This window comes from Oncorhynchus keta, chromosome 37 (assembly GCF_023373465.1).
Source record: "Oncorhynchus keta strain PuntledgeMale-10-30-2019 chromosome 37, Oket_V2, whole genome shotgun sequence".
NCBI lineage: Eukaryota > Metazoa > Chordata > Actinopteri > Salmoniformes > Salmonidae > Oncorhynchus > Oncorhynchus keta.
Genome location: NC_068457.1, coordinates 8,206,990 through 8,217,497, shown reverse-complemented (window position 1 = coordinate 8,217,497; position 10,508 = coordinate 8,206,990). Strand labels below are relative to the sequence as shown.

The following is a 10,508-nucleotide window of genomic DNA, read 5'->3' as shown; positions in this document are numbered from 1 at the left end:
TATATGTAAATCATATAATTAAATAATTACAGTCTGATGTAATATGATCTTCCGGGAATCTATTGAGAATGGACTCTTGAAGTTGTGGGCAGCATACCCCCCAAACAACAACAAAAAAATACGAAATGAATGTTCATCTCTTATATCCTCATGCATACTGTAGTCAGCGCGCACACACACACACACAGGTTAAGCTTATAGACACAGGGACACCCTCAGTGATATGTAGTGCGCGTGTGGCGTAGCTAGAGGAAGACCCTGGTGAATGGGTCTCACGTGAAACAGTGGTTTCCAAATACGAGGGGACTGACATCCCATTCTCTCGCTGAGAGCCACTGTGATTGTCATGTATGGGTCAAAATAAGTGACTGTCCTACATTGAAACTGAATTACAATTCCCTGCTTGTGCTTTAGGACATGACCTTGATGCAAGGTACATCTCTCTATTTTGAACTAAGGAGCACACTGTGTTAACTTGTGTAACTCGGTGGATAAGGAAACGATAGTGAAAAAAAACTGCTGCAATGACTAAAAAATATTTTAAAAACACCTAGCATCATTTCCTGTTTAAGGTTTCATTGGAGGTTGTTTTTTTGTGTGCAATTGTGCACTTTTGTATGCACAAGAGGCACTGCTCCTTAATGTTGCACACCTTGCAGTTTCTATGTAGTTAGGGCAAACACTGCAGCAGACTACGAGGGCTGTACAGGTTTCATGTCACAACGTAATAGTGACTATGTTCCAAATGGAAACCTTTTCTCTTTATAGTGCACTACTTTCGCCCAGGGTGTGCACTATAGGGAATAGGGTGCCACTTGGAACGTATTCGGCATAAAGGTCTGAGGTTAACACAAGCTTAGGAGATTTTTAGATGTTTTGTTCTACGAGATAATATCAGTCATGAATTATAAAGCCTTGTGCTGTATGTGCTATTTTACATTTTATTACATAAATGCTTCAAAATGACCAAGATTATCTCATAGAACAAAACGTATAGGATCTCCTAAGCCTGTGTTTACCACAGACCTTATTTTTCGGCATTTACCCAAAAACTCCATACACTTTCCCAGAGGGAACCATGAATGAGTTAGTGCCTACAAAAAAACTTTTTGAAAAACCCGGCATTAATATTGCTTTCAATGCCGGACGCCCAGTTGCTATAGTGTAGCAGAGCCGTTACGATGATCATGAAAGACTCATCCGCAGCTCTTCAGCCTTGATATGACTGACAGTCACGTGCGAGTGCGTGTTTGTTCTGGGGGAAATTCTGGGTTTGGTGTTCATGTAGTCACTCTGAGGAGACTCCTCTCTTTAGTCCGAGTTGACTATATTTTGCAGACAAATGTAATAATGATTCATGTCCTGTGGGGCCCAGTCGGGAGAGCATGATGCTCTCTTTGGATAAAAGTGTCTGCTAAATGGCACATACTTGATTATTATTTTATAAAGATGTAAATGTAGAGAGTGGCTGGGGTGAGCTACAGTAGGTGTGTGTGTGGGTAAAGTCTACACCTGTTGTATTCGGCGCATGTGACAAATCAAATTTGACTTGTGTATGTTTGCCTATCGCTGCAGTGAGATTTAAAAGGAGACCAGTAAATCTCCCTGCTCACCCCAAACAAACTATAGGCCTCTCAATTTCTAATTAAGGTATATACCTGTATGATGTGAAGTGACTCTGGATAATGACACTCACTGGAAAGTGTACTCAAAAATCTAATAAAAAACAGGAAATGTTGGCCTACACATTCGCCACGACGTGGTGTATGGTTATATACGATTTGGCGCATTACACGTCTGTGATAATATAAGTGCAACATTGTTAGTTTACCTGACTGACTGTTGCAGGAGACAGTCACAACCACAGACCAAACCCCCGTTTGTGCGATGGTTGTCACTGACAGGTGCTAGGTAGGCCTATGTAACAACCGCGTGATGAGTAACTCTGCCTGAGACTTGAACACTTGCATTATGCTCTAGCTCAGCAGGCTAACACAGTCTTGGTGCCGTGGCCCAGGTGGGTCTCTGTGAGTTCTACCAGAAGCAGTGAAATATGATATGGAGCGAGTCTATATGACAGTCCCCAGATAAGAGGGGGAAATCAAACATATGACTAACACACAGAGAAGTATCAAATTCGAAGGGCATCAAAAGTCACACACCGGTTGAGGCCAGAAACTTTGTGAAGTTCAGAGTGCACTGCCACAGAGTGCGGATGTTTTTTTACTCAAGAGTCCGTGCAGTCAGTCACCCTGTTAGATGTGCAGCAGAGAGAGTTGCTTACAGTCGACAAGGGCCAGATTGTTGTTCACAGTGACAGGTGACAGGGAAGGATGTTATGAGATGCACGCTGCCATCGTGTGACGAGCATGTGTTGTATGTTTAGGTAGAGCAGAGCAGTCACTGTCTCGTTCTGTTTGGCTTACAGTGTATCATTGCATCTACCCTTTAAAAAGATACCAGGGGAGCTTCAGTTTCACGACAAAACTGAGAACTTTCAAGATTAACGTTTACTGGATACCCACGATCCTCCTCTCCCTCTCCAGTGCTGCCAACATGATAAGCTCAAACAACTGTCAAGGTAAGATCTGAGCCTGTTTAATAGCTCACGCTCTACAATAGTTATGACTGAAAACATGATGTATAATGTATAAGTACCATCTATCCAGATGTAATGTATAACAAATTACTTTATTATTGCTATGTAACTATTGTGAAAAAAAGTGCCATGTATGTAAAATGTGTGTAGAATGTATATGTAACAACAAAACAAAAAGCTGGGGGGAAATATGGGACAAAAATTGAAAAAAGATCCGGGCAAGTCCAGGATGGTGTAACGTATGTAGAAAAGGGAATCGTTTCAGCTCAAAATTATTACATTTGTCTGAATGTTTCACCATTGGACTTTGTCATTAACGTTCATCTATATTCTCAGTATCAACAAATGTCACCTCAGGCATGATCCATAGCACGACCAGAACATTCTGATAACAAGAACAAAAGGTTGCCCATCCAAAGGGTTGCAGATCATTCAAGATTTCAATGCTCACCAAGCTGCATGGTTTTATCAGGTGGGGATGCTAGTTGCAGTGGTTTGAATTCGTCCAGCACATTACTCAAAGGAGTGCAGTTAAACCCCAATTACAAATGTTGATATGCTTCAACATCTAGACTGCAGCTATATTATGAATAGAATAAGCAGGTTTATATAATGCATTGAAGGTGTTGTTTCCTCATTGTGATAGGACTTGCAGAAAGGAAACGGCAGGGGTGGGGGTGATAAGGATTCAACTAAGTGACTCACATGTTCTAGTCCACACAGTTACGGGACTGCTTCTCTTTTTGGAATCTCAGGCCACAACACTTGTTTTGGAGCATGTTCAATGTGTGGGTTAAAATACTGTGAAATGATGCATACGAATAGTCCACATTTGAGAGGGTAAAAAGGCTAGGTAAGCCTCAGAAGCCATTTCCTGTGTGTGTGTGTGTGTGTGTGTGTGTGTGTGTGTGTGTGTGTGTGTGTGTGTGTGTGTGTGTGTGTGTGTGTGTGTGTGTGTGTGTGTGTGTGTGTGTGTGTGTGTGTGTGTGTGTGTGTGTGTGTGTGTGTGTGTGTGTGAAAGAGTGCAATTCCACTGAATTGGGGATAGTTTAACCAAAATATGCCACAAGACCTAGAATTGCCTTGTGTGTATCCCACACAAAACGTTTCACTTGTTATCAGCTAACTTTTTAGAAGAATTTAAGCAAAATGCCAGGGCTTAACTTCCCATGGACAATTTCCGGAAAAATACCAGAAATTTACCGGAAAGCTTCCGACCCTCTGCAACGTGTGTGCACACGTTTTACTATACTTGGGAGTACCAAAAGTCCTCAAAAAGTCCTCACTTGTTAAAAAGCTATTTTAGGCTTAGGGGTTAGGTTCAGGGTTTGGGTTAGAATTAAGGTTAGGTTTAGAATTGGGGTTAGGGTTTGGAGTTAGGGGTTAAGGTTATGGAAAATAGGATTCTGAATGGGAATCAATTGTTAGTCCCCCAAAAGTCCTCAAGTATAGCAATACAGTCACCCCCTTGGCATTTTTCCTATTTTGTTGCCTTACAACCTGGAATTAAAATTGATTGGTTTTTTTTGGGGGGGGTGTTGTATCATTTGATTTGCACAACACACCTACCACTTTGAAGATGCAAAATATTTGTTATTGTGAAGCAAACAAGAAATAAGACAAAAACCTGAAAACTTGAGCGTGCATAACTACTCACCCCTCCAAAGGCAATACTTTGTAGAGCCACCTTTTGCAGCACTTACAGCTGCAAGTCTCGTGGGGTATGTCTTTATAGGCTTTGCACATCTAGCCACTGGGATTTTTGCCCATTCTCCAAGGCGAAACTGCTCCAGCTCCTTCAAGTTGGATGGCTTCCACTGGTGTACAGCAATCTTTAAGTCATACCACAGATTCTCAATTGGATTGAGGTCTGGGCTTTAACTAGGCCATTTCAAGACATTTAAATGCTTCCCCTTAACCCACTTAAGTGTTGCTTTAGCAGTATACTTAGGTTAATTGTCCTGCTGGAAGGTGAACCTCAGTCTCAAATTTCTGGAAGACTGAAACAGGTTTCCCTCAAGAATTTCCCTGTATTTTGCACCCTCAATCATTCCTTCAATTCTGACCAGTTTCCCAGTCCCCGCTGATGAAAAACATCCCCACAGCATGATGCTGCCACCACCATGCTTCACTGTGGGGATGGTGTTCTCGGGGTGATGAGAGGTGTTGGGTTTGCGGCAGACATAGCATTTTCCTTGATGGCCAAAAAGAGTGTCATCAGTCTCATCTGACCAGAGTACCTTCTACCATATGTTTGGAGAGTCTCCCACATGCCTTTTGGCGAACACCATACGTGTTTGCTTATTTTGTCTATAAGCAATGGCTTTTTTTGGCCACTCTACTATAAAGCCCGCTCTGTGGCGTGTACGGCTTAAAGTGATCCTATGGACAGATACTCCAGTCTCCGCTGTGGAGCTTTGCAGGTCCTTCAGGGTTATCTTTGGTATCTTTGTTGCCTCTCTAATTAAAGCCCTCCTTGCCTGGTCCATGAGTTTTGGTGGGCGGCCCTCTCTTGGCAGGTTTGCTGTGGTGCCATATTCTTTCCATTTTTTAATAATGGATTTAATGTTGCTCTGTGGGATGTTTCGGATATTTTTTTATAACCCAACCCTGATCTGTACTTCTCCGCAACTTTGTCCCTGACCTGTTTGGAAAGCTCATTGGTCGTCAAGCTGCCGCTTGCTTGGTGGTGCCCCTTGCTTGGTGGTGCCCCTTGCTTAGTGGTGTTGCAAACACTGAGTCCTTTCAGAAGAGGTGTATATATACTCAGATCATGTGACACTTAGATTGCAAACAGGTGTACTTTATTTAACGAATTGTTTGACTTCTGAAGGTAATTGGTTGCACCAGATCTTATTTAGGGGCTTCATAGCAAAGGGGGTGAATACATATATACGCACCACTTTTTGAATTTTTTTAAACCAATTTGGACTATTATGTGTATGTCCATTGCATGAAATCCAAATAAAAATCCATTTAAATTACAGATTGTAATGCAACAAAATAGGAAAAACGCCAAGGTGGATGAATAATTTTGCAAGGCACTGTATATAGCTGTTTATGTGTGTGTGTTCAAGATCAAAGAGACAAGCAATTTGGCAAAGGACAGGAGTGGAACGCTCGCTAAAAAGACTTGTAACCAGAGTGGGTTTCTACTAGCCTGGTCCCAGATCTGTTGACAATGACTCAGATGCTGTCATTGTCAAGCTGAAAAGTCTGGTCTCACAGTAATCTGTTTGGCATGACAATTCCATAAGGACTTGGCAAGAGAGCTGAAGTAGACTGGCACCAATACTAGGTTTACACCTCATTGCACTCACCAAATCTTGCTGTGTCAGATCAGTGATTTCTTCAAGGAAAGAAGGAAAGAAATATTAAAACAGGGTCCTTGTCTACTTCCCTCTGATATAACGCGCACAACTGACTGCCTCTATTTGACTTTTGACCTTCCCTCACCAGACAAGCTCAGAACGTTCTATGTGGTCCGTGTGTCTGTCAACGGCATTGCATCGGTCAGATGCCCCAACCTGACAGGCAAGGACCAGGAGGAGATGAGATTCCACCTATACCTGGGCTTGGTCGAGGTTGGCAACCACACTCACGACAGTGCTCACAACCACAACTCCACAGAGACAGTGAGTCCTGTTGGGGAGGGTCTGGGGCTGAGGGTGAACGAACAGGACCATACGGTCAGTTTTGTCCTCTCTGGAATGACTATGGAGCGCGCTGGAGTCTATACCTGTGAGGGGTACCCCATGTACCCACCTCCCATTGAGAAAGTACCAGACGAGCCTCAGACCTTGGTCCTGGTTGAAGGTATGTTTACTACAAAAGGAACTGATCTATACAAGCACACACAAATACGCATGCATGCACAGTTGTTCAAAATGCTATATCTTGATTTATAGGACTATACACTGAGTGTACAAAACATTAGGAACACCTGCTCTTCCATGACATAGACTGACCAGGTGAATGGTATGATCCCTTATTGATGTCACCTGTTAAATCCACTTCAATCAGTATAGATGAAGGGGAGGAGACCGGTTAAAGAAGGAATTGAGATATAGATTGTGCATATTTGCCATTCAGAGGGTGAATGGGCAACACAAAGATTTAAGTGCCTTTGAATGGAGTATGGTAGCAGGTGCCACCGGTTTGAGTGTGTCAAGAACTGCAACGCTGCTGCGTTTTTCATGCTCAACAGTTTCCTGCGTGTATGAAGAATGGCCCACCACCCAAATGTCATTCAATTAACTTGACACAACTGTGGGACGGCTGTTCTGAGGGCGAAAGGGTTTGCAACTCAATATTAGGAAGGCGTTCCTAATGTTTTGTGCACTCAGTGTATATTCTAATGATGTACTTTTGCTTAAAGACCAAACTGGCCAGTTTACTGGACCTAGATAAGCCTATTTCTTTTACTTAAAATGCACTTTCAGTGGAAAAACTAAAGTACCCCAGGAGTAGGCTTAATCTGGATCTGTAAAACTACTCCTTGAAGTTTAAAACTCACATCTCTCTCTCTCTCTCTGATTGGTTGGCCAGCATACCAGTGCCAGGCAGGGAAGACTGTGGGATGTGTAGGCCCTCGAGTGCATGGTGTCCCTGTTTGGGTATGGGTGCTGGGATTCTGGGTCACCACCATCTATGGCCTGGTTGTCACGGTCATCGCCTTTGTCATCTGGGTGAGTGACATCTTGCTTCCTTTACTCAAAGAGAGGGTAACTTGCCTGACATCCATGAGGTGCTGTGATGAAAACACATAAGTAATCTCTCAAGCCTTGGCATAAATTCAATGCACAATTAACTATTTGGTCCAACAATGCAATAAAGTGTACAGTACCAGTCAAAAGTTGAGACATCTACCAATTCAGGTTTTTTAAAACTATTTTCAACATTGTAGAATAATAGTGAAAACATCAAAACTATGAGATAATAAGAATCATATAGTAACTAAAATAAGTTTTAAACAAATCAAAATATATTTTATATTTGACATTCTTCAAAGTAGCCACTCTTTGCCTTGATGACAGCTTTACACACTCTTGGCATTCTCTCAATCAGCTTCACCTGGAATGCTTTCCCACCAGTCTTGAAGGAGTTCCCACATAGGCTGAGCACTTGTTAGCTGCTTTTCCTTCACTCTGCGGTCCAACTCATCCCAAACCATCTCTGTTAGGATAAGGTTGGGTGATTGTGGAGGCCAGGTCATCTGATGCAGCACTCCATTACTCTCCTTGGTCAAATAGCCCTTACAGAGCCTGGAGGTGTGTTTTGGGTCATTGTCCTGTTGAAAAACAAATGATAGTGGGACTAAGTGCAAACCAGATGGGATGGTGTATCGCTGCAGAAGTCTGTGGTAGCCATGCTGGTTAAGTGTGCCTTGAATTCTAAATAAATCACTGACAGTGTCACCAGCAAAGCACCCTCACACCACCTCCTCCGTGCTTCACAGTTGGAACCACACATGCGGAGATCATCCGTTGACCTACTCTATATCTCACAAATACACAGCGGTTGGAACTAAAAATGTCAAATTTGGACTATTCAGACCAAGGTCTAATGTCCATTGCTCATGTTTTTTGGCCCAAACAAGTCTCTTCTTATTATTGGTGTCCTTTAGTAGTGGTTTCTTTGCAGCAATTCGGCCATGAAGGCCTGATTCACACAGTCTCCTCTGAACAGATGTTGAGATGTGTCTGTTACTTGAACTCTCTGAAGCATTTATTTGGGCTGCAATCTGAGGTGCAGTTAACTCTAATGAACTTACCCTCTGCAGCAGAGGTAACTCCGGGTCTTCCTTTCCTGTAGCGGTCCTCATGAGAGCCAGTTTCATCATAGCGCTTGATGGTTTTTGCGACTGCACTTGAAGAAACTTTCAAAGTACTTGACATTTTCCGTATTGACTGACCTTCTTGTCTTAAAAGTAATGATGGACTGTCATTTCGCTTTGCTTATTTGAGCTGTTCTAATATGGACTTGGTCTTTTTACAAAAAGGGCTATTTTCTGTATACCACCCCTAACTTGTCACAACACAACTGAGTCGCTCAAATGCAGGAAAGAAATTCCACAAAATAACTTTTAACAAGGCACACCTGTTAATTGAAATGCATTCCAGGTGACTACTGCATGAATCTGGTTGAGAGAATGCCAAGCATGTGCAAAGCTGTCATCAAGTCAAAGGGTGGCTACTTTGGTTAGTACATGATTCCATATGTGTTATTTCATAGTTTGTACAATAATAGTGAAGACATCAATGTAGAAGATAAAGAAAAACAATTGAATGAGTAGGTGTGTCCAAACATTTGACTGGTACTTTATTTATTGAAAACATAAATGATGCATGGAGACAGTTGTACACAACTACATACATATACACAGCTCAACCTACTCACTCTCCACCTCTTTCTGTGAATTTGATCCTCAGCTCAGACTGAGGAGAGTGGAGTGTTCCCAGAGTGACTACATGAACATCAAACCCAAAGCTCCACTCAGGGGGCACAGGAAGAAGCAGGGGGTCCAGCATCCAATCCGAATGGGACGATACTGATCACTGTCATCCTCATACAAAAGTAACACGAGTTGAGCCTTTATTGGCCCTTGAGAGCTGACTGGAGAAACAGACCAAGTTCTTGATGGAAACATGAAAGCTAGCTTTTCAAATGACGAGGTGCACATCTAATTGTGCATCTGATTGCGTGTAAATAAAGATTTGAGTTATCTTATAAATGTTTGTCAAATAATTATAGTCTGATGTAATATGATCTTCGGGGAAACTATGGAGAAAGGACTCTTGATGTTGTGGGCAGTATACTATATAAAACAATATCCCCTTGCATACTGAACGAACACACACGCCCACACACACAATTGGGTTAAGCGTACAGCCACAGGGATATCGTATTTGATTTGTAGTGGGTATGTAGTGAAGAGGAAGACCCTAGCTTGGTGGTGAATGGGTCATACAGGAAACAGTGGTTTCCGAATTTGAGGGGACTGAACCACATTTTCACACACTCTCTCTGAGAGGCACTGATTGTCATGCATGTTCCATTGAAACTGGCACACTGAACTACAGTAACAAAGTATTCCCATTACAAATCGCTGATTGTCCTTGTAATGGGAATACTTTGTTACTGTAGTTAAGTAGTTTTTTTAAATCAAATAAAGCTGGTGCTTCAAATCGAGCATTCCCAAGCTACAGGCCTCTCTTAACTGTTTCAGTGTATTGCAATATTTTAGTTGGAACCATTGTTTACAGATTTTTATAGAACATCTTACAACTCGTCCTTTGAAGGATAACTTAAGTAACTCAGCCACAAGGAAATGTTGAAATACAAAAAAACTGCTGTAATGACTAAAACGAAAAAACATACCTAGCATAATTTCCTGTCTACTGTGTCCTTGGAGGCTTGTGTTTTGCGCCATTGTGCACTAGAGTATGCATAAGAGGGATGGCACCTTGACGTTGCACACCTTGCAGTTTCTATGTAGTTAGGGCAAACGCATTAAACCAGCAGACTATGAGGGCTGCACAGGTTTCATGTCCCAAATGGAACCCTTTTCGCTTTATAGTGCACTACTTTTACATGATGTATTACACATACTGTATGCATTCCTGCATTCGTGAAGGATTCAGACCCCATGACTTTTTCCAAATGTTGTTATGTTACAGCCTTTTTCTAAAATGTATTAAATTGTTTTTTTTTCTCCTCATCAATCTACACACAATACCTTGTACCTGAGTTCTAACGACAGATTTGTACCTTGTCAGCTCGGGGGTTTGAACTCGCAACCTTCCGGTTACTAGTCCAACGCTCTAACCACTAGGCTACGCTGCCGTAGCCTAGTGGGTTGCGAGTTCAAACCCCGAGCTGACAAGGTACAAATCTGTCGTTCTGCCCC

At 42.2% G+C, this 10,508-nt stretch overlaps 1 protein-coding gene across 2 annotated transcripts; it reads left to right on the top strand.

The window, feature by feature from the left end:
- The first annotated feature begins 2,460 nt into the window (after window positions 1–2,460).
- Window positions 2,461–9,325, top strand: LOC127916654 (T-cell-specific surface glycoprotein CD28-like). 2 transcript variants are annotated; one of them, XM_052499057.1, is made up of 5 exons: window positions 2,461–2,581; window positions 2,936–3,071; window positions 6,059–6,415; window positions 7,148–7,287; window positions 9,031–9,325. In XM_052499057.1, exons 2-5 carry the CDS (start codon window positions 3,059–3,061, stop codon window positions 9,151–9,153), a joined length of 633 nt encoding a protein of 210 aa, XP_052355017.1. In that variant the 5' UTR covers window positions 2,461–2,581; window positions 2,936–3,058; the 3' UTR covers window positions 9,154–9,325. The 2 variants fall into 2 exon arrangements, with proteins under 2 accessions (XP_052355017.1, XP_052355016.1); XM_052499056.1 differs by lacking the exon at window positions 2,936–3,071 and having other exon boundaries at window positions 2,463–2,581.
- The last annotated feature ends 1,183 nt before the right edge of the window (window positions 9,326–10,508 follow it).

Coding starts and splice junctions, on each gene's coding strand:
- LOC127916654 (XM_052499056.1), top strand. CDS start 2,557: ATGATAAGCTCAAACAACTGTCAAG. Junction 2,582..6,058: donor AAGCTCAAACAACTGTCAAG/GTAAGATCTGAG, acceptor TTCCCTCACCAG/ACAAGCTCAGAACGTTCTAT. Junction 7,288..9,030: donor TCATCGCCTTTGTCATCTGG/GTGAGTGACATC, acceptor TTTGATCCTCAG/CTCAGACTGAGGAGAGTGGA.